The sequence below is a fragment of the Kogia breviceps genome, chromosome X, assembly GCF_026419965.1.
Source record: "Kogia breviceps isolate mKogBre1 chromosome X, mKogBre1 haplotype 1, whole genome shotgun sequence".
In the NCBI taxonomy this organism is placed as follows: Eukaryota; Metazoa; Chordata; class Mammalia; order Artiodactyla; family Physeteridae; genus Kogia; species Kogia breviceps.
The window spans coordinates 24,982,474-25,009,495 of NC_081330.1; the positions used below are offsets into that span (position 1 = coordinate 24,982,474).

General features: G+C 41.3%; 1 protein-coding gene across 1 annotated transcript in view; it reads right to left on the reverse strand.

The window, feature by feature from the left end:
- GRIA3 (glutamate ionotropic receptor AMPA type subunit 3) overlaps positions 1–27,022 on the reverse strand; it is a 300,197-nt gene that overhangs the window by 103,115 nt on the left and 170,060 nt on the right. The window contains 1 exon segment of the mRNA XM_059050062.2: positions 11,705–11,758. Coding sequence (XP_058906045.1) covers positions 11,705–11,758 — 54 coding nt within the window.

The following is a 27,022-nucleotide window of genomic DNA, read 5'->3' on the forward strand; positions in this document are numbered from 1 at the left end:
CCCATGTAAAGACACTGAAGCAGAACAAGAAAACAAACCATGCAGAGTGTATAGAAAAGGAACTAAAATAATGGTGGCAGGGAGTGTCCTGGTAGGATGATGGAAGTTAGGAGAAATGTCCTGATTCAGGGGAGAAGTTGGCTGGCTCCTGGTTCACTTTCTCTACCTGTGTTATTATTTTAAGACATCCCACTTGTCCATACCTCTTGCCAGAATTCACTGCTTGAGTTGGCTACGTAGAGACCCTGAGGTAGGAGATGTCTGTCTAAAAACTCTGAGCAGGAACTAATGCAACAGAAATGACCTTCAACCATCTGGATGATAAAGGGGAAAATGGAAGATGAGAGACAGTTATAGAAATTTGAAGTTGGGATACAAGTTCTAGCTATGGAGCAGGAGTTGGCTGGCTCTTGGTCCATGGTCACCTCTTATCTCATTATTTTAAGGCATTGCATTTGTTCACAACTCTTGCTAGTCTTCTCTTTATGACTTGGTCACAGAAGGGCCTCAAGTTGAGAACACTGGCACTGAGTCTCTCCAAAATTTCTGTAAGACGCTAGCACAACAGGAATGAACGCTAAACATGTGGGTGGTAAAGGGGAAAATAAAGGGGGAAGGTCAGTGAACAGAAGTGTTACAGTGACCAGACAGTAATACATGTGAATACAGATGGATTTTTGTATTATTATCACAAAACCCTTGTCTTTAGAAAAAGTATAAGTTTGACTACCAATCTAAATATGTGATAAGTAAGTTTACAAGTTTTAACTTTTTAACTCATGCCCTTGGCTCAGAACAAAAGTAATATTTAAAGTTCTTTAAGTCTTTTTAGTTTGTTCTCATTTTTGTTTCAGGGTTTAAGTGCCTGACACAATCACTTCTTCCAATAGCAACTGCTTTAAAAAGGACAGAAAACCCATATCCTTTTATTTAATACATGCATTTAATAAACATGTCTGACTTCAAAGGAAATGTCTGTATCATGAATTCTGTTTCCTCACTGAGCTTCATCTACTATTAAAAATTATATACTTTAAAATAATATAGTTTGACTGAAGACAAAATGCATTCCAGTAGATTTCTTTGATATTTTTGTGCGAAAGGACGGTTCATTTTGTTTCAGCAGGTTGCTGTTTTATAGCAACTGCTCTATTGCTTCACTCAATCATAGCAGTTCATCTGTTGCTTAAAAATCAGTTTCTTCTTCTGGCATCTCCCATTTAACCAAAGATATCAGAATTTCTTCATTTTCTTTTTCTTCGCCTTTTTCCATTTAAAATTTTGAGTGTGTGTGTATGTGGGGGGGGGCAGTAGATAGTCGTGATTCTCACATAGCTGGGCTCTGAGAATCAACTTTTTTAACCTAAATGTTACTCGGTTATGATAAATAACATGTATGATACATAAAATACCTCAGCCAAATGAATTTGTTACATTTTAAGGCTTAGAGTCTATAAAACAAATTAATTTCTTGTTTTCTTTTGGAATTTTCAACTCGAATTCACTTTGAATGAGACACCAATGAGTTTCCAATCAGAACTTCTCTTATACTCTAGAACCCCGTTTTCTAACTGTCTACCAACTAAATTGACTTCTTATTCCATGTGTGCCTTAAAAAGAATGTGCCCCAAAGCAAAGTTGTTATTTTCCCTTAAAATCTCTTCCTTTTCCTGTATCCCTTCTTTCATTTAATGGTGCTTTAAGCTTATTGGGTCACTGGGTACAGGGCCCAAGCACCTGTCTTTTTTTTTTTTTTTTTTTTTTAATAAATTCAACTGGGTCACTGGGTACGGGGCCCAAGCACCTGTCTTTTTTTTTTTTTTTTTTTTTAATAAATTCAACTGGGTCACTGGGTACGGGGCCCAAGCACCTGTCTTTTTTTTTTTTTTTTAATACATTCAACAGGTGACTTTGAAGCACAAGTGGGTTTGAGGACCACCAGCCTAGTTTATCGTCCTGACTTCCTAGTTGGTGCTCCAACTTCTAGTTCTTTACCTTTCCAGTTTATTTTTTGCATGATAAATTTATCTTCCTAAAACATCTGTTAGAGCATAATACACCTTTCCTCAAATCACTGCAATGATTCCCTACTTTCTACAGACATACTGACAGCTGAATATCTTGACTTGACCTTCAAGGATTGCCATTATCTGTTACCTTTTGTTCTCTTGCCCTTATCCACACCTTTTCCTTCAAGAGACCTCATGCTCTAACCACATCGCTCCCTTTTAAAACTTGGTACCTTTGTTCTGTTTCCTTTGTCTAGAAAGGGCCCTCACTTCATCACTTATAGCTCTGGGTGTCTACTGAAATTTCATTCTTCAAGAGCCATTTCAATTAGTAAAATAATGACTAAGAAACATCTATATTAAATTTGTCTCTGTATTCTCTACCAGATAGTAATAAGGCCAATTGTGTCCCCCTTTTGCCAATTATTACATAGGCTCTTGCACATTGTTGACTGCTTATGGGCTCTTGTCCTCCTTCATTGTTGCATGCCTTCCCGTGCTTTCCATGTAATACGTTTATGTGTAAACTCCACAATATTATTGCTAAGTGACTCCGAGGTTCCAAATCCCCTGCTGTACTGAGTGGAATTTCTTTTGAGCCCGTTTTATTATTTCATAGGGATTTTAATAACTAGAAGTGATGATCAGATATGCAATGATTTTTGTGTGTTTAGATTAGATATCAAATGCTAGTGCTCCTTGCATTTCACCAATTTGGTTTGCTTGAAATTGCGTTTTGTTTGCTTTGTTTTTTGCTCACTGCCATGACTGTCTCCTTTCCTCTGGTTGGTCCAGTAAACTGTATGCAGAGGGAGAGATTAAAGGAGATGCGAGAAGGCAGAGAAAGGTTGGAGGCAATCGTAGCGCTCACAGATAGGGAGAGTTGAAACTCTGCTTCCTCACTTTCTGTGTTCTAAGTATCTGTACACTTGACTCTTTGCCTCTATGCAACAATGGCAGCATTTGTTGGAAATATGAATATAATCTCCAGAAGTTATTCCTTTGAGAGCGAAACTACTCATTTACATTTGTAAGCTCTGCTATATTTCATCAATTGCATTGCTTCTCAGTCACATCACATCTGTTTGAGCCAGTGGCTGTTGCCCACATCTGAACCCAACAGTGTAAAACCAACCATGACCTCTGTGCCTAATGCAAGGCCTTGTAAGCTACCTTTGATTCATTCTCCAAGGCCATCTTTTACACAGACACTAGTTACACAACTGGCATCCAAAGAGAGATTGTCCTTGATTTGAGAATGGCCAGACAACTCAGTCTTCCAAAGCTCCAGATGACTTTGGTATCATCCTGTCTCCCTTGATTCATACGTATAGTACCGCAATTCAGTTTCCTTCTGGTAAGATAACTGAGATTTGGAAATAGATATACTCAAGGCTTACTTTTAGAGCACTTATTTTTAAGATATTATGTGGCGATTTCCTTCATATAATATTATTGTTAGGGTACATTTTGTACAGAGAGGAAAACAGAGACAAGATAAGTTGGGTGACTTTCATTGAGTTGATGGTAGATTATGGGTGAGGAATGAGATAGGTGGCTTGCCTATATGGAAGACAAAAGCAGTAGAATGAGGGGTGGAAGGCTACCAGGAGGAGTATCTGTTTCAATTTGGATGAAGGCTGGCTCTGCCTTTAGTGCCATCTGAATTGTTCACCTGGGTGATGCTTTGATGGGGAAATGCACGGTAATTGTGGTGGCTCAAGTTATCAGATTGCTAATGAGAGACACAAGTCTTTTTCTAGAAGCAGATCCATCCTCCTGGGAGGATGTAATGCATAGAGTTAAAGATTACACCATATAAATTAGCACTCGATTACAGGTTGCTTGTATTGTTCACTCACTGTTTTATTCTCTAATCCAATTAACAAACATACTTTGAAACCTTCTAAGTGCTCTCTGTTGGTACAATGGCAAGCCATATCCAACTTGGTCCCTAACCTCACAACACTTTAGTCCAGTGGGAGTTATCTGTATGAATATACAAATAATTACAAATTGACATAAAAGCTATTAGGGGGAAAAATAGGCACTGATCTCTTTCTTATTAACAGTTATATTGAGGTATAATTTAAATACCATAAGATCCATCCATTTGACACTGATTTTGTTTAACATCTTTATTGGAGTATAATTGCTCTACAATGGTGTGTTAGTTTCTGCCTTATAACAAAGTGAGTCAGTTATACATATACATATGTTCCCATATCTCTTCCCTCTTGCATCTCCCTGCCTCCCACCCTCCCTCTCCCACCCCTCTAGGTGGTCACAAAGCACCGAGCTGATCTCCCTGTGCTATGCGGCTGCTTCCCACTAGCTATCTCTTTTACATCTGGTAGTGTGTATATGTCCATGCCACTCTCTCACTTCGTCACAGCTTACCCTTCCCTCTCCCCGTACCCTCAAATCCATGCTCTCAGGTCATGTCTCTCCCCTGCTTGAAATTCTTCAGTGGCTTTCTGATGCTGTTGAAAAGAGCTAAAATTTAACCAGGAAGTAAGCCTTAGATAATCCAGATCTTGTCACTCACTCTGCTGTAGCCAAAATTGCCTTCTAACAGTTCAGAGAGGTATCAAACTCTTTTCTGCCTCAGGACCTTGGCACATGTTGTTCCCTATGCATTACATGAACTTTCCCTGATTCTTCATACAATTGGACCTTTCTCACCATTCAGATCATTGTTTCAAAGTCACCTTCTCTGAAAGCCCTTCTCTGGCCATACTATGCAGAGTTTTGACTCCCCACCCTCTGCCTTCTCTTCATTCCCAGCGCAGGTACCAGCACCTGTTCTACCTCCATGCCAGTGATCCTAAGTTGTGCCAGTTTGGTCCGTTCGATATGTTTATACGGTTCATAAAGAGACCACCGTCTGTCTTCCTTGTAGTAGAGTGAACAAGGTATTGGCCATATTACGTGGTATATAGAAAAACGAACTTGTTATAAAAATCTTTAGAGTAGTACTAACCGAAGTATGTGTGGACTGGTGCTGGTCTGCTGTTTGTTACCAGTCAGAGATGATAGAAGGAGAGAAACTGAATAGAAGCCTTTAGTTTATAAGCAAGTTGACAGAGTAATTTGGCTGTTGAATCTAATACTAAAAAAACTTGGGCTTGTATTTTATATGTCTTGTTTTGTTTATTTCATGTTTTTTAGTAACTTATTGTTGTTGTGCTTTTATCATGTGAATATTTGGGAGGAAATCTGGCCCTTCTTCACAGATAATTTGAGAAGCACTGTTTTAGCAGATATGATGTGGGAGGGGCCTGGGGGAGAAAACAGAATTTTTTCAATGCATCTTGCTAGAACATTGAGTAGGAAGTGATCTTTCCTTGTTAATTTCAGGCGGGGGTGTGTGTGGGGGGTGGGAGGCAGGGATGGTTGACTATAATGGAGGCATTTTTGGAGAGGGGGAATGAGAGTCTCAAAGTTGGCTACTTTAAGCTGACAATTGCCTGTGCCTCTCTAAATGCATGGTAGGACGTTGGACCCCTGCCCAGTCCCCACTCCTTATTCCCTTGATACTCTGCTGCATCCTATCCTCATTTGGAGAAGAAAGTGAATCCTGAGCCACCAAAGAAGCTGTGTACCCAGGGGAGGTGACTGGGCTCCTGGCATTGGGGACCAGGGGGGACTTTTCCCTTCAGGCTCACCTCCTTTGCCTGTAAGGCTGGGCTCCAGCCCCGTGAACTCTGTGTTTACATGCCATCTGCTGAGGTGTCAGTGATCGCAACACGTGACTTTGAGCATTTGAATTTTTTATTTAGAACATTAAAAATGGAAGTACAAAGGAAGGGAAAGAGTAGAGAGCAGAACAAGAAGACCTGGGAGGGGAAGGGAGCAGGTGTTATTCGCAAGCAAAACAGCATGACTCAATCTCATTCAAACTTGTTTTCTCTTTAAACAAAGTGGGCCCCTCTCTGTTTCAGATACATCCCTAGATCTGCAGAGTTCACTTCTCCAAGCTCCGGTTACTCCTGGATGCTTCTTTGGAGTTCTATTTCTTGACTAATGCTTTTGTTTTAGTAAAATTTTAGAAACATTAGATATATTCTATTGTTATTTTCTGGCATACAAATCATATGAATGGGGCAGATGGCGAGGGAAAGAGAGAAGAGAGAGCAAGAGAAAGAAGGGGAATGAGAGAGCAGGGGAGAGGAATGTGTGTGTGTGTGTGTGTGTGTGTGTGTGTGTGAGAGAGAGAGAGAGAGAGAGAGAGAGAGAGAGAGAGAGAGAGAGAGAGAGAGGGGATGAATATGAATGTAGCAGGGGAGAAGACAGTGATGGAGATGTAACTGGTGCCTGCTAAGATACATTTCATATTGGCCCATTGGACGCATTTCAAACCCAGATTCACAAAGCTGTCCTTGTTTTTTTAAAGCCTTTTTCTCTCTGATTACTTCACCCTCATAAATTTATAGTTTATACGTCATTCATATACATTTATGTCTTTGCAAATGTTCTTATGTGACCTTTGTGGGGCTGGCCTTCTGTCTCACTGAGATGCTTGAGTGGGTAAAATGAGAAGAGCGAGATGCTCTTGGTCAAGTGTCTGACCAACCTCGACTGGAGACCTAGCTTGGCAATGGATTAGCTGTGAGACTTCAGACAAGTCATGTATTTTTTTCTGAGCCTGTTTCCTGATCTCTACAAAGCTTGGGGAAAATGGGTGGGTAGGAAGTCTCTCCTCATTGGAGACATTAAAGGAAAAGCCTACAGAAAACAGCTAGCACAGCAGCTAGTCTCAGATAGTCAGCTCTCTCCCCCCTTTCTCTCCTGGCACAATGGCTAACTTGATCACCTCTCCTACGGCCCTCTCCCGCTGGCAGCTGACATGACCTAACTTCCACTTGTAGGGTCCACAAGTGTCCCCAACCCTGGGACCAGTCTCAGCCTAGGCAAGGAAACCGTCGGGTCTTCTAAGGCAGAGGTTAACTGGCGCAGCACTGAATGAGTCCTACCGTGGCTTACCGTTTCCCCTGGGCGCCTCAAATGCTTGGAGATTTTTGGTTTATTTGGGGGGCTGGGTACTGAACATCTGTTGTTGGATCATCTCCACCCAGATCCAGTTTGTTCTGTGTCAACTATTAAACGGCTTTGATTGATCTTTTAGAGCTGCAGCTCTGTTTAGAATGTAGCTAAGGGCACTCAACACCTTGCTTGGCTTTTGCCCCCCTGGACTGATTTGAAGTCTGCTCTATGACAGTTTCCCAAGGCTAAGGGGGATCTGGTTGTGTTCCCCCACTTATGTCCTCCATATTCACCCAGCTGCTGTGCCTACACTCTCACTCCTGGCCTTCCCTGGTCCAAACTGACCCTCCACGAGGGAAGAAATGTCGAGCTGGAAGTCACCTTGGAGTGTTTTTCAAACTTTAGCCTCTAATATACCACCTTTACAGTTTTTTTTTTTTTGCCGCATGGGTGGATCATCTGAACTAGTCTCTACCTCATATATTTTCTTTATATCGACTAAGTTTTTTAATCTAAATATCTAATTTAGCTTCATAGAATTGACGGGAGAATTATCTTTTTCGAATACACATTTAATATAAATTCAAAACTAATCAGTCTAAGAAGTTTTGCCATATCCTACCTAAAATCATCTCATGTACACATAGCACACTTTGGAAAACCTTGATCTGGTCTGTCTCTTCATTTTACAGATTAAGAAACAGGTTCAGAGAGGTTTGGTTTGTCACAGGCTTAGTTAGATCAATTCTTGGGATTCGAACTTATCTCCTAGCTCCTGGTCTAGTGCTTTCTTTCTTCATTATGCCTAGGGTTAGTCTAGGGTTCTACACACTGTTATTGACATACATGAAACAGTTAAATCACAATACACAACATTCCTGGGAATGCAGTGGAAAGGATCCTGCTCCAGGACCTTACCAAGAAAGAAAGAGAGGTTGCTTGACTGACAAATTGTATACCTGCTGGTTACCTCTGGTACTAAAGTAGAGACACATTACCACCTTAGAGAGAGTTCTGGAAGAGGAAATAACAATCAATTGTGGAACAACCCCTAAAAAGAAATGACACCACCGACTGATACAGAATTTGTAAGAGACTTACTTGCTCTTTGGTTATTAGCATGTCCACTTCTGGCCTGACCAGATCACATCTCCGGCCTGTGCTCCCGATGAAATCTTTTGTTTCTTCCAGGGATTTCAACAAGTTAGAACTTTCTGCAGCTTGGTGTCCATTCTGAAATGTACACCTTGACCTATGAAAGGTCTTTGTTGAAGCATTTACAGAATATCCAGGTCTTGTCACTTTAGGATTGCTACCAGGGAAGGTCCATGTAAAAGCACATAGAAGTCATTGCCAGATAGATGGGACTTAGTAGCAAAGGGGACACTTGGGGCTCTGGTGCAGGTGGTTCCAGAAAGCTTAGGTAGGCAGTGAGAGTGTTTTTGATTTTGCATCTGTAGAAGAAGGCAGTGGTTCGGTGCTGTTGTTACACCGAGATTCAGATGAGAACTTCTTCCCTTGTGTATGTGTCCTTAGCTTTCATCCAGCTGGCTCATCTTGAAAGGAAACATTTTCTTAGCTCCACTTACCCATTTTTGATCATCTAAATGACTTCTAAATAGTTTTGGTTTGCTGTGTGTATATATGTATGTGTGTCTTTGGGGGTATTTTTAGCTGCTTAAAATAATCTGGTAACCACGGAAGGGATAATGTGGCTCATTATTTTATCAGAGGTTAGTAACAGTTGCTATCTGTATTGCCCATATGCAATTTGATATAGAGAACAGGGACTCATGGAGACACATGGCTGTGTTCAAATGGAAAGAAGGTCACTAGAGGAAGAGAAGGGGTGGCCGCTCAAAGCATGGTAAATGAATTCATGTTTTCATTATCCAGACTGACATGACACTATATATTACATTCTTTCTGAGGGAACAGACTTTGCTTATTCTGTAGTAGGCATCTTTCCAAGGTTTCATAATTCTGAGTTCTGTGTTAGGCATCCAGTTTACCATTCTTTTCCCCAACCTTGTCCTAGTGATTTTCTCTTGCAGTTCTGTCACTCTACAAGCTTTCACTCCTGTCCGGTCTGGGTCTCAAAATTGAAACCAAAGTTCTGAAGGATTGTCAGTAGCATTAGAGAGGCCCAGTTAGAAATCCAGAATGGGAAAGGTCTTTATAGATCATCTGGTCACCTTACGCCAACTGAGACAGCCATTGATGTGCACGGCTCAGGCTTAGATCTTTTAACGTTGAACCTGCCTCCAGGACGTGAGGTAGCCGACAGTCTCCAGCTTCCGGTGCCTTCAGGATTTACTCCAGCTCGCAAGCGGGAGGTGGGTGCTTCCCAGGCAGCTGCTAGCAATGGCTGAGCAAGGTCGGGGTACAGTGGCTCGCCATTTTGGGGCAGTATGGGCCTCCTCCAGGTGGAGTTGTTGCACTGTAGCTCCCAGGTGTGCTATCCCATGGTCTGAAGATCTTTTTTTTAACTTTCAATTTTATACTGGCGCATAGTTGATTAACAGTGTTGTGTTAGTTTCAGGTGTACAGCAGAGTGATTCAGTTAGATACATACACGTATCTATTCTTTTTCAGATTCTTTTCCCATTTAGGTTGCTACATAAACATTGAGCAGAGTTCCCTGTGCTATACAGTAGGTCCTTGTTGGTTATTCATTTTACATATAGCAGTGTGTACATGTCAATCCCAAACTCCCTAACTATCCCTCAAACTTCCTTCCTTTTCCCCTCCTTTGCTGATATCAGACCTGTATTGTGGTCTGAAGGGCTCCCTTTCTACTTGTGTCCCTCTCCCTTTTATTTTTCCCGGGCATTACTCCCAATAAATGTCTTGCACTCCTATTTCTATCTCAGCATCTGCTTCTAAAGGATCCAACCAATACATCAATGAATTCCCCACTCCCATTTGAGTTTTACAGTATGGAAACTGAGGTCCTCAAAGGTGAGGTGACTTATCCAACATCCCATAGCTAGTGAGTAGCAAAGTCAGTAGGACGACCCAAAGTCTCTGACCCCGAGTTCAATGCTCTACCCCAAACTTCAGTCATCCATGTACCACCACAACTGCATATACCCAAAACAGATTTTGCTGTATCTGTTCGTAGCAACATGCCATTGTTTACTTGACACATTTGACATAAACAATTATTTCATTTGTTGTTAAATCTCTAACCCTGTATGAAGTAAGAACATCCATAAGATTTGGGTTTTGATGTGCTAGTTTTATGTTTTTCTAATACATAGTAAATAAATACATTTACCATCGTAATAAAAAAAGTTCGTGTGTGCGCTACCTAAAGTTGTCTCGTGTACCATCAGTGCTGAGAGAACCCTAGACAGAGGAGAAGAGAAAGTGAGAGGGAAGGAGGAAGGAAGAGAGGAAGGAAGGAAGGAGAGCAAAATACTTATGGGTGAGAAAGAAATGGTAAAACTCCATCAATAACTGCCTCAGATAACTTGCTATAACCTCCATGTTTCCTGCCAAAGCCTGGTCTAACCCCCAGCGAGTCAACAAACATCCTTTACCTATCAGTTGTCTACAAACAAACTGGATGTACTCCGATGTGAATTAAGAATCAAGATTTCTTCTCCTAAAAGAGTCAATTCATTTATCCCTACAATGGACCGAAGCGCTCCACTCTGAGCAATTTATTGGAGAAGACGCACACAACATTTCAAAGCAGTAGCTCTAATCTTCATCTTATAACGTGTTTGAGTGCACACACTTCTTAAGGAGGTTTAAGTAACATTTCCTTTCTCATTTAAAAATATTCATTATTAAAACAAAATAAGATTTTTTTCTTTGATTTAAGAAATCTAAGAATATAATGATGATAATCTTTCACCTTTGTTGCTATTCTTTTGGTTTAAGAGCTCTAGAATGATTATGATTCTCTTGTGCTAATGAAATAAAATTGGGTCTAGAACTCATGTTATGTAATAATTTAATAGATTCTTAGTATCATAGTGATAATTTACCATTCCTCTTTCATTAAAGGAAGATAGTATTTTTCAGAACCTCTACCAAACATATATTACGGATTTAGAAGCCACTTTGTTAATTCCTAAACCAATTGTCTTTTTCGAGAAAGAAGACCTATAAACCAACTTTAGTAAAAAGTAATTTCTAGAATGTCACAAATTTTAAAGGCGTGGGGAGTTTGAAGGTAAAGATTCAAGTTGTGTTTCAGTAGATGTAGAAAGGTGGCTATACACTTTGACAGGATTACTTAATGTTCTGTGTTCAAACCTGCTGCTCACATCTGGTTTGAAAAGATTTGGTGGTGGCCTGTTTCTAGAAAGACAAATCCAATACTAATGTGCATATACACTTGGATTAATTGGGGAAAGAGTCAGTTTCTTGTGTCCCCTGTCCCTTGTTTTATATTTTAAACCTGATTAAATGGTTGACATTTCAACTCCAAATTAAATCTAAGAATAATCAGTGAAGAATCATATCCAATTATTAGTTTTTCAACGAGGAGAGGATATAAGCTTCACAGCTAAAACAGACACAGCATAATTGAAAACAAGGCTATTGCATTCAGGTTTTAGTATTTACTGACTCATTTCTCCAAGTGTCTAGAGAACACATTAGGTTCTTCTTGCATTTCTTTTTGGGATAATTACAGGCGACACAAACTAAATCGAATATAATGCCCTGGAAATTTAAACTCTGCTTGTTCTTACCAGGTTAGCAAGCATGTAGTGGTAACCTCTTGAATGCTTTCCCAGGATCACAACCTGCAGAAATAAAAAAATAAGAAATATTGCTTATTCAAGGACATTTTCAATTGCACAGTCATTGGGATGGCTAGAGCAAATTACTTTTAAATAATCGACAAAGTGTTAGGTCGTTTATATGTAGTCAATCATAGTTAGCTGGGCCAGATTTCTTTTCGTTGCAGTTTACTTTCAGGCATAGGATACAGGAAGAATTGCTAATATGAAAGTTAGAAATGTCAACAGCAAGGGAAAAAGCTCTCAAAACTTCCGGGTCAGTGGCATCGTTATCACTTAAAATAGATGGCAAAAGTGATGAAACTGATGATCCTTCACCCATGAACTGGATTTCTGTACTTAGCTGTTGAGCTGGAAAATGGGCTGAACTTTGCATACAAATTAGAAAATAGAATGTATGGTACATTTTTCTTTCTTTATCTGGAATGCTTAGGGAATAGAACACTCAAGGAACGGGGTTAATGTGATTTTCAGGTTAATCGAGGTTGCTTTTGCTTATTGAAAACTTTTCTAGCAGAAGCAGTTGAGAAAAAAAAAAAACTTTTCTAAAATGCTTGCCTTCCTTTTCCTACCTTAATATGAAAGACCTGTGAACATCTGTACATCTTTTGGTGCTGAATGTGCCTTAAGGTAGTGGGGGAAGGGATTTTTCCCCTAGGGGATATCTGGCAATGCCTGGAGACATCTTCATTGTCACATCTAGGAGGGGTGACTGGCGTCTAGTGAGTAGAGGCCAGAGATGCTGCTAAATATCCTCTGATGCCCAGGGCAGCCCCCACAACAAAGAATTATCCAGCCCAAAGTGTCAGTAGTGCCGAGATTGAGAAACCCTGCCTTAAGGGCATCACTCTTATCATAATTTTCAGGAGTAGCACTGGATTAATACTAAGCTTTACAGTTTACAAAGCGCATTTTTATTAATCTCAAAATATGTAAGTGGATTGAATGTTTTCCAACTAAATGTACTGGTTGGCAGTTGAAAGGTTTTCACAACATACCTGACATAAGCTTATTTCCTTATAGTTAAGTACAGCAAAAATTCTGGTTAACTGAAGATTGTATAAAATGTCATTGTTTTGGGTACTGGCTGTATGCAGGAGTGGGTGTGAGGAGGGGGATATGATAGAGGTTAAAGACACAAACAGAGGTTTTGTGCAGGCCTGAAGCTAATATCACTTTAAGAGCCCTCTTTAAGACACATAATACAAAATTATGAATGCAGTATTTGGAATAAGGCCTCAGAAAGAACCTGTGCAAGTAAGGGACCGTTAAACTTCATCATATAGTCCTCTATGGACACAGCTGTCAAGGGTCTAAAAACAGTTTGAGAAAACAATGTTGTACACATATCAAACCAGAACTCTATATAAAAGGTCATAACGATAATATTAAAAACAATTGCCCTTAATTGAGATCCTAGTATATGCCAGGCACTGTGCTAGGTGCTGTATTAAATCCCTAGAACAATTAAACAGATTAAGTATCATAAGTTTCATTTTACAGATGAGGAATCTCAACCAAAGAAAATTTAAGTAATGTACCCAAGGCCCCACAGCTAAGATATGCTAAAGCTGGAATTAGAACGTAGGTCTGTGTACCTCTAGAACCCACGCTCTTGGCAGTACATTGCATGGTTTCTTAATACGTGCTAAATGTCAAACATCAAGAATTACTCTAGGGTCTTGGAGAAGAGGAAGAAGAGATGTCTAAGGCCTGCTGGGATGGAGAGGGAAGGCTCCCTGGAGGAGATGAGGTTTAAACTGGCCCAGAGGTGTGGAACCACATATTTAAATATCATGCTTATTTCAATTCATTTTAAGTACTGCGCACGTGCATGTGCGCGTGCGCGTGCGCGCGAGAGAGAGCGAGAGCGCTATTTTTGATTAATTTAAAATATGAGCCACGTATCTGACTGATTATTTACGGAGGAAATGGAAGGTTAATGAATGTCTTGAGGAGGTGATTTCTCACACCACTGTGACACAAAATGAGCTGTTAGGTATCGGCTGGGATGTGTATTCTTCAGTGTCCGCTTGTGAGAAACATCCTTCCTGGTGACGTTTGTTAACTTTGAGGGCAAGTTGGGACCATACATTTGTTGAATTTTTAATTCCCTGAGAACCTTCAACGTAATAAAATCAGAGGGTTTTGAGTTCTGTTAGAAAAATGAGCAAGATTCCTAAGGACATCTGGCAGAGCTTGGAGAGAAATAAGGAAGCAAGCCCAAAGGAAACAGAGTAAGTCTGTCTCACCAGAGGCAGGGTTTAGTGTTCTTCTGCGCATGAGAAAGGCAACAGGAAGCCACAGAAAACGTTAAGTGTTAGACGAGCCCCGAAAGAGAATCCAGGAGTCCAGCCTTGTCACGTACTCAGTTGGATTGTGGGCAAATCACTCAACTTTCTCCAGCCCCCATTTCCTTACCTGTAATCTGGGACCATGAGCCTGGCCTTTCCTATGTCAGCACTGTTGTCCGAATCAAACTGAATAACATCTACAAAAGTGTTTGGGATGTGCCTTTATGTAATTATGTGGGGTTAAATAACTGTGGAGAGAGGTCATTCACTAAGATAGTGTTTTTCAGGTTCAGAAAAACTTGAAGCTATTAGAATATCCGCTTTCATCCATGCCCAGGTGGTCTGTGCAAAACAAACTCACTTATCTGAAGGTAGTTCCTCTCCCAGCACTACCCTTTCAAAATTTAGCTTAAACTGGACGAGATGGGAAAGTTATCTAAAGATAGGAACCTTTAGGTGTCACAAAGCTGTTGCGTTAAAAGCCGTAATGATTTCCTCGTCCTTACTTTCAGTGCCTTCTTAACTCTTATTTAACATACAGTTCTTACCAATTTTGGTTTTCCAGTTCACAGGAAGTGAGAAGCTGCAAATGAGGAGGGGTGTATAGGGAGGGGTGTGGTGATATTGCAGCAGAGGAAGTGACAAACTGACTTAAAGGGGAAGGAGGAGTCCCCCCCCAAAAGCAGACAACAGTGTACTATGGCACAGTATAATCATCCTGAGTGCCTGAGTCATCAGGGTATGGCTTATTGCGTTCAGTAATTTCTGCTGAAAAACCTAGGGAAATTATAATACATCTGAGGGAAGGTTTCCATCAGAAATGCTCAAATTCCCGATACTTAAGAGAGTACATTTCAATTATCTTGAAATGTTACTCACGTAGGGCAGCAATGATCCTACGGATGTGAGCTAAGTGAGGCCTCACTGGCAAAAGTGTCATGTTTTGCTCCAGATCTTTCCTTTCTTTGAGTTTTTGGTGCAGGGCTTATAGGAGTCGGGGTGGGATGGGAGGCTTGTGCCTTATGCTTATGCATAAAGGAACTAGCTAATGGGAGCAGTTCTTGTTCAGTTAGTCTTAAATCTTTTTTCTCTCCATTTGTTACAGATGAACAAGGCATAAATTGTACCCTCAGTTCTTTAATGACTTTGGTAACCAGGAGAATATTCAACTTTGCTTTTACAGTAATTATAATCGCTCCTTCTGAACTAGTTTCAGAACTTCGAGTATAAAAGCCGTTTTACCATCTACTGTGAAATTTAAGGAGGAAATATCGAGTTCCCGAATCCATGTCGTGTGTTCACTGTGCCTTTGTAAGATTTGTTGGAGAAGATGGATAGCTTGATACGATGGCAGATATGATACATGCAATAAGGGAAGATGTGTGAAATGTAGATAACATTCATTGTTTTAAGGAGATTTATTTTTATGCCCACAAATAGGAGCTGAAAGGAAGAATGCCACAATCCTCGTTCACTGAAACTTAAACAGTAGTTTCACTCACTGAACCATGCAGGTGACAGAGCATTAAATTTGGGGGACACCTCCCTTTATTGACTCCTCCATCCACTTCTCTGCGAAATTGGGGGCTGGATATCACTGAGAAGTTACAAATAATTCAGAAGATGTTCAGCTGGTTTTCTAGAGGCCCTTTCTCCTCCAATTTAATGCTTAATCGAGACATTTTCATACTTTTAGAAATCTGAAGTTAAATTGCTCCATAAGACTACTCGAGAGAGGCCCACAGACCCTTTGGGAGCAAAAGCATCTGTTTTTCTATGCTCATATTTAAAAAAAAAATATGTGTGGGGAAAAGTGTCTGTGTTTTTTCCCTTAGATCCATCTGGTATGCAGATTAGGTTATTTGCAGACCTAAGTATCTCCATGTTTGGATTTTCTACATCGGTGCCAAAAAAGGATCTATGTATAAAGATTGATCTTGCTTTGAGTACAGAACATTCCTTGCCGTTCACCTTAATCTGTTTCTCTTTGATTTAGGTACCCTGAGAACATGTAGAGGGCTGGGGGGAGAAATGAGGGAGGTTTCTGGTTTTAATTCCCCAGATTTACCTGTTATGTAGGTATTTTCTCTTTAAGAAAAAGCTATTAGACCACATTTTTTTGGTGTGTGTTCAAAGAGAAGACATTTCTTCACCCCCGCCTTCCCTTTTCTACTTTCTCAGTTACAAAAAGATACTGCTGTCCTCCGGCAACCTATCTGATTTCAGCTGTGTTGGGAGTTAAATGGTGGTAAGCTATAGACATCAGCCTCAGAATATGCCAGACTTCCCCCAAAGAAGTCTTCCATCAGATATGATAAAAGCCGTTCATCTTCTTGAATGAAAACCCCGAGCTACTAAATTGCTTTAGTCGTAGTAAACGTATATCAGAAGTCCATTCCTTTAGAATTATTTTTCTAATAATCTCAATCTGCACACACGTGCTCTCTAACCGAACGACAGTGCTTCATATTGCGGTCATCTGACTTGAATAAATGTGCTGGATTAGCGAGGCCGAGAAGAGCCGATCACCCAAAGTCAGCCCAATAGTGGGGGTGGTACAGATGGAAAACGAAAGGCTGAAGCTTTTCATAAAGAAGGAAAATGGAAGTATAACCGAGAAATCTCATCACTGTGTATACTGTCTTCAGGGGAAGGTTATGCAGAGAGAAGGCAACTGAATAGAAAATAAAATCTATTTTATCAAATCTAAAATCATCAACTAAAATGCTAGGATGTGAAGATTAGAGGACAAGGATTTCACCAAAGAACATGTCTTTGGGAAGTTCCACTTCCCAGACTTCAATATTGCATTCGCTAAGATGAATGGAATATGCCGAAGATGTAAACAGTGGGAGAGGCAACGAGAACATACAAGTAAGAGGCAGTAAATGGCCACAAGTAAGTTAAAGGAGCAACAGATTATTCCTGCTCGTAGGAATAAGGGACCATTTCAATGCGTGTTGATCTTGGTGGGAACACCTCATGGTATTAGCCCTTAAACATCATTTCTCGAATTTCATTTCCTTACAAACTTCCTTAACAACTTCTGATCTATCCACATACCACAATACTATTATTTTCTTCATATTTATCTTTATAGCTACTCATTTACTTAAAGTTAGCGGTGTCCAAAGCAATAACATCCATGAAACTACATACAAGAAAATAAATACAACTGTGTGAAAATAGAATCTATTCATCAAGATGTCACTGAAAATCCTCTGGTGTGCCATCAGGAGTGGTGGGTAATATTGCCTGAATGCAGTTGTGTCTTTAGGGACGAGAATAAAGATCATGTCTTCCTGTCCAGATAAAATACGGTTAATTTGCCTTATGGTTCAAATCTTAAGAGTATCCCCATCTACTTTCAAAGGCTCACGAGTCTTGTAAGGGAGCAAAATGTCGGGTAGTTTGGGAGATAGCAGATAATGCCTGGGACTGCAGATGACAAATGTGGAAACTTCCAAAGCCTTTCCTAAGGCAGTTTCCGTGTACTGCCCCACCTAGAAAGCCCAGCAGCTTTGATCAGCTAGAGTCCTTGGTCATAGGGCCAATAATAAATCCTTAAAACATCTGGACCTTTCCATCAGCTAACTTCCTGTAATGCGATGCCTTTCCAAACACTGGGTCTTTTCTTGGAGTATCTCATCTAGAAGACCTTTCACAGCACCCTATTTTTATTTGGAAATAACTCTAGATGTTTTTTCCGGGAGGTGACGTAGGGGTGATTTTAACTAGTATTCAACCTAGAATAATACAGCAAAAAGAACATTAGTTTCTCTTCAACATAGCCATATGTATGACTTTTGTAGTCTCTGCAGTTTGCATTGGCTATCCCCCCAAATCAGCAATAAGTTATTTTAAACGATACATTTTAAATAACAGTGTTCTTTATGCATACTTTTATGAAATTTACTGTCACCTAGTTTATGTTCACACTTATAGCAACTTTTGCTTTAATATTTACAACTTTATTCTAAATATCAAGTTGTATCTTTTTTCTTTTCTCTGTAGATCTTACAAAATTGTTTGGGCCCAAAGCACTATAATCCTGGATTTCAAGATCTACTTGAAGGACTGTATGGGTGGTAAGTAGAAGGCCTGGCAGTGCCACTAGACTCATTATTTGTATTAAAGAAAAAAAAAAAAAAGGAAAGGCAACATCTGGCATAAGGCTGAGTGGTCACTCCAACACGTGTCTTTTCCAGCCTCAACCACTAGGGGATGGGTGAGATCACGCGGGATTTCTTCATTGGCCCAGGAGTCACTTACCCATCTTTAGATATTTATCAGGATCAACAACTCTAGTATCTCACCTGAAATGACACCTTATGGAACTGAAACTTGTAAGAGTCTAAAACTCTTTATAGATGTGATCTGAATCACCCTTAAAGCTTTGAACAAATAGGTATTTATTAAAGGTGATGTACTAGAAAGAGCCGTGAACACTGAAGTCAGATGGTTCTGGATTCAAATCGTGTCATTTACTTCCTAGCTCCGTTACTGTGTGCAAAACTGAACCACGGGCAGTTGGGTAGAGTTTTAGCGACCCAGGTTCAGCCCAGGATGTTGAGGACTTCAAGTCAGGAGGGGAGAGGAAGAGAGACATGGTGTGGGGATGTGTCGAATGAGATGTTCTCCTTAGAACCCCCCGATTTTGCCTCTGTGAATGCACTTTCTGTCTGTGTGATGCTTCCAACATTTGACACCCTAATCTGTGCACTTTTCTGATGGCCGAGGGAAGCCAGTGAATGTGTTTTTATTTTCAAGTAAAAGTAAATATCTCTCAGAAACCCAGTGTGTTTCTCGGGCCTTTGGTTTTCAGGATAGTCGCTTCCTTGGCAGGTTTCTCCCTCTTCCGGGAGCCACGTCATTTAAGTTTATCTCAATTTGCAAATGGACGACAAATGATAGAGGCTTAGTTCCCGGGAGGTAAAACACAGAAGTCTCCCAATTCACAAATGTTTGGTTTGGTCTTTCACTCTGGCTGTTTGAATTTCCATTCTCTTCTTCATCGGATAGCTCATCCACCTTTGTGATCACACTGACACGATAAACCACTGGCAGCTTGAAGTCAGCCATGGTGGAAGCATTTACACCACAGAAATCAGCCAACACTACAAATCAGGGCTGTTCCCCCCTCACCTTGAGAGCCAGTTTACCTGCATACCACTGGATTCAGAAGGAATATAGACTGAAGTCCATAGTGGATGCAAGTGTTGTTTCTCTTAACCACACCCCATTCGTTTCTTCTTTCAATGAACATTTGCTGAATGCCTGCTCTGTGTCAATCCTGGGGCCAGACACAGGGGAGACAGAGGTCACCCAAACCTGGTCCCTGCCTGGAGGATCTCACCATTAGGGTAGGAACGACTGCCAAGTTAACAGACAACTATAACCCATCAGGAGAAGTGTGAGAACAGAAATATGTACAGAAGACTGAGGAGAGAATGATTAACTCATAACCTGTTTGAGATAGAAAGTACTTTGTCTCCGACGAAAGACGTCAAGAATTTTTTTCCTGTGGTTTTTTATAAGTGGGAGCCTGACACACAGGTGACTTAAAGAGAATGCTACTTTGAAAACAAAGAGAGATGTACTTCAGAGGGCTATTTCTCTTGATTTCAGGAGATCCCTGTTGTTTCACACACTAGAGGGAAGATTTTTATTTGGACCAACTATTGGCATTTGTTGTGATGGTAAGCCAGGGCTGGCTCTGTAAGAAATTGTGACTGAAATGATCCACTGGAAAAACTAAGTTAGAAGGGGTATAAATGGTTATACAGTAAATAAAAGGCGATCTGCCAGGGCCAATGCATGCCAGCTTTGCCAATTACAAGCTACGTAACCTTAGGCAAGTCACTTAAACTCTCAGTGTCAGTTTTCCATCTGTAAAACAGGGAACACAGTAGTTGAGAGGCAGCGAAGTAGGGTGGTCAAGAGTATAGGCTAGACTACCTGGGTTTGGGTCCCTACTTTGCCCTTTTATAGCTGTGTGACTTTGGACAGTTAACTTAAACTATCTGTTTCAATGTCCTCATTTGTAAAATGGGTCTATCATTAGCACCTACTTTACAGACGTGCAGTGAGGAATAAATGAAATAATGTATCTAAAGCTCTTAACACAGTGCCTGATGCTTATCCTACCTATATTAGTTAGGTCTTCCCTGACTTATTATTATTGCACTGCTCCCTCCCTCTATCCTCTCCTGCGGCAATCACATCTATCCTTCAAGGCCCAGCTTATATGCAGCCTCTTCCATGAAGCCTTCCCTGATTTTATGTCCTCACTCTTCAAATGTAGAGAAGCAGTTTCCTGCTGCTACGGGGTGAGGGATTTGGAGAGGTATCAGAGCTTGTTGCAGAGGGGTGTTGAGGCCACTGGTTAGGATAGCACTGGGTTGGAGGTACAGGAAAGGAGCTGAGGTTTGCACTTGGAGTTCAGGGGGATAAGCTGAACTGGAGGGTCAATCAACAGCAAAGTAACTCACGTTGCCACCCTCCACCGCCCCTTCCTCTCCTGCCTGCATCATTGATCAAAACCACGAATTCAAACCACACAGAAACTGTGGCTCTGAAGATGTGTGTGGGGAGGTAGGGGACTGTTCTGCCCAGAGACAAAGGAGCACAGGCCATAACCTAATTTTTCATGTGTAGTCATCACAGTGTTTCTACCACAGGAGAGAACAGGGGCTGGGGCCGGGTGGTGAGAGGCATGAGAGCAGAAATATGGCAGGGTCAGGAAGATGGATCTCTCCTCTGCATTATACACCGTTGCTCAGGAGTCTCGGGCCGCCCCACTCTGACAGTAACAACTGGACTTGGCTCGTCTACGCTTCATTTCGGGAGCAAGGAGGCACAGCTATTCCAGGCTTTCTCACTTGAATCCACAGAGGCCTTGGCTGTAGACAGAACACTAAGGAACACGATTCACATTCCTTGGTAGCTCAACCTTGGGAATGTCTTAGGACAGTATTTCTCAAAGTGGATGCTGTGTGGATCAGCTGGAGTATCCGTGAAGGTGCAAGCACCTGGGCACCCCTCTCTAGAGATTCTGATTCACAAAGTCTGGGTTAGGGCCACGGAGTCTGCATTTTAGCACTCAGATGATTCTGATGCACACGGAACTCAAGGAACTGCCTTTCCATGTGATAATAAACGCACTTTGAAAAGCTAACAGCAGGACTGTCAACGATGGATTCTCATGAGGGGGGTAGGAAGGGAGATATTGAGTTTACGGGGTTGCTCCCTTGGGGACCTCCCATGGGAAGCTGTGGGCAGGCAGGGGGCAGCCTGAGAACACCCACCCAGACTCCTGGCAGAGGTGCCCCAGGCGGAATTTCTCGGTAAACCCTGAGACAGAGATTTGAGGGCCAGTGGTTTAATTGGAAGTTGATTCCAGCGTGTGTTGGTAGGGGAATGAGGACGTGGGACAGCAAAGGGAAAGAAGCCAGGAAGCTGAAGTCTGAGTCTTTCGATTCCCATTCACCACCGGCTGGTAGCTTCTGTCAGGAGGATTGATTCCTCCCCAACACTTCTGACTTGTCTGACTCTCAGGCTGAGAGAAAGGCTTCAAGTGGAGAATCGCATGTGCTTACAATAGGATGCCACTGGCATGTATGAAAAAGGCTAGTGCCAAATATGGGTAGGGCACCAACAGCATCTGCTGTAACTGCAGTGACTTTATGTCACATATATTGTACTTTATCGTTTACATATCGCTTTGATATGCGTCACTGCAACTGATTAAAAAAAAAAATGAGGTGGGTGGTAAAATATGATGGTGGTGGGAGTGGCCTCTGGAGTCAGACCCACCTAGTTCTTCCTCTTTGTAGCTGAGTGACCTTGGACAAGTCATTTTCCCTCGCCGATGCTCACTTTCCACATCTATAAAGTAGGGATCATAATGGCAGCTATTTCTTAAGGTTATTGTAAGGCCTAAATGCAGAAATGCAGAATTCTCAGCACAATGCCCATGATATTAGGGGATTCAACCAATATTCCTTCCCTTTCTTCTACCCCTCTCTCTCTTTACTCATCTTTTTCCCCACAGCACACAGCCCCGGTGTATGGCACCAAGGTGGTGCTTAATAAATGTTTCTAACACAGAAGGCTTCGGTACACCCTGAAGAAAAGTCCACATTGCTTATGAGGCAGTAGACTGAAGGTGCCATTTAAAATAACATAAAATCTAGAAAAATGTACTGCGGGGATGGGCATTGAACAAGCTCAGATGCAAGGGAGCCTTCCGCCCTGGAGAGGAAGATGTCTTTTAGACTAGATTTTGAATGAGAAAATGCTCTGGACAAAGGCCTGGTGGTGGGACAGAAGACAAACGTAAGCTAACATTTATTGAGCACTTACTGTGTACAAGGCACCGTGTACAGTGATTTTGGTACGTGCTTTATTTCATCGAATCCTTACACAACCCTGCAAGTTAGGCACTACAATTAATTTCATCTTCCATGTTAGGAAATTGAAGCACAGAGAAGTTGGGTAACTTGCCTGAGGCCGTACAGGCAGAACATGATGGAGCCTGGAGTCAAAATCATACGTGTCTGACTCCAAGCCCAGTCACTAAGTGTTAGCGGCTATAATGATACTTACGAATCATAAGAACTACCATTGTTTCTGTGGAATGATCAGCTCCCACTGTGGATTCAATTCAATAAAGACTGAGTACCTACTTTTATTATGTATTATTACCTAAGTACGGAGCAGTTATAGCCTCAATCTTTGGAAATTCTCCTTTATTGTGGCGCATCCTGGGAAATTCCCCTTTGGTTTCCCCTAAGTATTTCTCAAAGCCTTGGGCTTGGTTCCTATGATCATGACTCCCGTTTTCGATTCCCTATCAGCATATGACATGAGTTGTCATTGTTTAATCACAAGCTGCACTTGTGATAAATGTTGGATAATCAGAACAAAAGCACAGGAAAAATAATTAGAGGGAACCAAAGGGAAGAGGCTCACAGCCTTGAACAAGAGACTGTGTGAAGGTTTCTAAGACTCAGTCCCTGAAGCTCGGACAATGCATTTTGATCCTTGTCTTAATGCAAATGAATGACTCCATCAAATCATAGGCAGTTCGTTACAGTGCAGGTTATTTAGCTAGTTAATTAAAAGTCTGAGTGAGCTGGTGCCTCTCCGCGCTGGGCTCTGAAGATAACCAAACTGTGTTCTGACCAGGCAAGTTAATTTAAAATAAGTGACCTCAATTGGGTAATGGCTTCAAGTTCAAATTCAAGAATCTCTATAATTAGTCCCAGACGGATCTTAATTGTTCTTTCAGGAAACAGAGTGAGGAAGGGGGAAGGAGAAATGCCCAAGCCCCAAGTAAATGTTATTTGCCATATCTTTCAAAAGCAGGGGAGCTCACTGGGTTAGGGCATAGTTACTATGGTATAGCAAGACTTCCGTTGCTGCTTTCCAAATGCGTCCTTCTAGGCGTAAAATGGGTGTAGCTGTTTTGGAAACAAGAACTAGAATTCAGCTCTCTTAACGATGTGATCTCAGGCAAGTTATTTAACCTCCTTCTGTCTGTTTCTCATCTATGTAATGGAGAAACCACTATTAACCCTACCAGCCTCAGAGGATGGAAGGAGATACTTTGCAAAACTGCTTTGAAAAAAATATATAAAGCTCTACAAGGCTGTATTTATTCTTGCTTTAATCCAGGAAAGTTTCATAATCAGAGACTTTTGATTTTAGAGTATAATACTACTCTAGGTGTGTTTCTCTTTTTTATTTTTTTCCTTCTACTCTGCCATAAACCTAGTGCTTTCTGAACTGCACCCCTTGAGGGGTGAAAGAATCACAGCAGGCAGTATGTTCAGCACCGTATCTGTGTGGTGGTACGTGATGTTCTAATATCTTAGGAGGTGCGCCCGCAGAGCTGAAAATGATTTCAGCTTTGTGTGCTTTAGGAAGAAGTCAGAGAGCACACACATTTAGCATTTCTTTTTTTATTACAAAATCGGATCCTTCTCCATTCATGTTAATATAAATCTTTGACTTGAAATTACATGCTGGCGCAGCACTGTGGTACCACGAGGTTAGTGTAAGTCACAGTGAGAGCAGGTTGGCTTTATCTTCACTAATTTTTTTATGTGAATGCTTGGTTTCCCTTCACTGTTCTGATACATTCCAATTACACATATCTTCCCAAGCTCCGGAAGCCAAAGGCAATAAGAATTTGTACAATGATAAAGATAAACAAGTGACAAAATCATAACCCAATACAGAGCCTTGGAAGACCAAGAACTTGACCATTTGGGGACGCACAAATGACTGCTCTTGAAGCTGTTTTTCTTTCTGGATTCTACTTTTCAAAAGGAATTGTATTGTGACGCCCGCTTGAGTTCCCCTTAACGGACAGTTATCACAACTGTTTATCATTTAAGCCTAACCAAAACTCATTAAAGGAGCTTGCTTTGAAATCAGAATCTGTGTTCTGCCTTGTTAGATGAGCCAAGCAAATAATGGAGTCATGTCTCCCAGAATTGCATTGCTATCAAAGGGCTGTGCCTTTTGCTGAAAAGAGCTTGAGTTCATAGTGAACAAATAAACGACTGGGAATTATCCCCCAAGTGATAAACGTCCGGACTTTTCTCCCCCTGGAAAATGTCAAGAAGCTATTTATTTAATTCAACAAATATTTATTGAGCACTTACTAGGTTCCAAACTGTTTTAGGTGCTGGGGATATGGCAGTGAACAAAACACAAAGCACCCTGCCCTCATGAAGCCTATCTATATTCTAGTTTGGTTGTCTGGTGATCACTCCCTCCTGTGAATTCGTATATTGTTTCTACCTCTCATCTTTCCCTCAGACTACTAAGTATTTACCCAAACTAGGCATGTGTCCGGCCATCCCAGTAAGTCCTTGGGGGCAGGACCCCAGTTGAAACTCATTAGTGTGTATATCATTCAGCACGGTGCCCTGTAGGCAGATGTTCAGTCAGTGTTTGTGGATGATGAGAAAGAAGAAGACTCCAAATACAAGGAAAAAGGGTGAGAATTTATATTCACTTCAAATGTTATCTTTCTGGTTTAGTATGTTTTCTTACCAGACTCTTGACCTAAACACTAATTCCAGGCAGTTGGGCGGGACGTGGGATGGGGGTGAGAAGGCAAGTGGCCTTTTCAGGGGAACCCATATGTAGATATCTATTTGGTCCCTGTATTGGCGTAGTCTTGGGTGGTGTGGCACAAGGAAGATGGACATTGGAATCAGATCTGGGTTTAAATCTGTGTTTTTTCACTCACTACTTGTATGGCCACTATGTATTAGTCCCTCTCTCAGCACCTCAGTTTCTTCATCGTAAAATGATGGGATAGTTTAATCCCTAAGCAGAACCTTCCTCCTTTCAGATATCAAGTCACCGTATTCCCTAGTGCAAAAAGTTCTGTTTCTTGAGGATCCAAAGTCATGATGAAAGGTAGAGTCGTGTTCTGGTCAATATAGCCTATCTGCTTATTGGTATCAAGTTTCAACCATTCTGCTTTATGACATCTGAGTTATTCTCAGTTTCCTAATTAGCACTGCTTATTAGCATTCACTCTGACAAGTGAGCTTGTCATACCTATGCAAAGATAAATTTCCACCACACCAGGTGAACTATTGGCCCTTGAAGCCTCAGTTCAACAAATCATCAGGAGAAAGCCTCCCTGATCTCCGAGTCACGCATGTTTCTTGTGCATTCCCATTAGGATCTGTGTTCCCCCTCTGTCATTGCACTTAGACCCGATCATCTGTTCACTTGACTGCTTCCCTACTAACCCCACGAGCTCCTTGAGGGCTGCAACAATGTCTTATTTGCTTTTCACTTTTCCTTTCAACTTATTACTAGCTCTTATCCAGGACAACAGACACAGATAGCATGGATAGGAATGTCTTACTTTCAAGGACAGCTTAAAACAGTCTCTTTACATTTCAGCAGCTCTGCTGGAAAGGATTGTGCCTAAGAGCCTTCTGCTTCCTTTTTTTCATGCAGTTGAGAAGATAAAACCATTCACTTGTTTCTGCCACTTCAAATATTATTCTTATTTATGTAGATTCTATGAAGAGGACATTTGGGTAACGGGTCCTTTCCAGTTTCCACAAAGAATCGACTCTGTACTAGTCCTCTTTATGCAAAAAAGTCTTTGGTAGATGTGTTGGGTTCTGCTGCAATGAGATTGCAAACGAAACCGTCCCCATCTTCCTCTGGAGTATGGTAAAAGGGAAATTCATCTCCATCTGACAACTGTTCAGCTAAGCTCTGAGCAAAGCCAGTAATATGGAACTCATGAACAGTTTGAAGACTGAGCAGCTTTTTTTATATGTGGAGAAACCACACCATTTTCTCTTGGCTCCTAAATCCTCCACTACCTGGACCATTATTAACATTGCTCTTTTTCTTTAAAAATATAGTTTGATGGTGAGATGATCATGCATACATTCTTGACATGAGTTAAGAAAGTGAAGAGAATGAGTTGTAGGTCACCGAGTGGTAGGGACCATAAAAGGAAGTGGCTAGGATTTCACGTGTATTGTTTTTTTGGGGGGGTGTTGAGGTCACTGCCTGTAATTCAGCAAGCAAGATGTGGTGGTGGAGGCTGCAGTGGACTGAGTCGCTGGGGAAGAATACTACTGGGAAGTTGTCCCGGGCAAAAAGTGCCCTCCTACTTAGTTTCAACATTTCATAATGGGTGCTTTAGCTTCAACAGGTTGGGTGTGAGAAGCAGCCCCTAACTCTTCTGGGGAGGAGCATGAAATGAAAGCAAGTGCCTGAGGATTCAGGGGTGGGTCTTGTGCTACCTGTTATCAAGGGAGCTAATGTAGAAGAGTTAATGGCTCTGTTGGGAGATGCACTTTCCCGCCACTCCTTGCAACTCTCTCTGAGCAGCTGGTGGTGGTTGCCATGGACACCAAGTAGCAAATGGGCTAGGGTCAGAGTTTGAAGGATTGCGCTGTGCTTGAGTGGGTGAGAC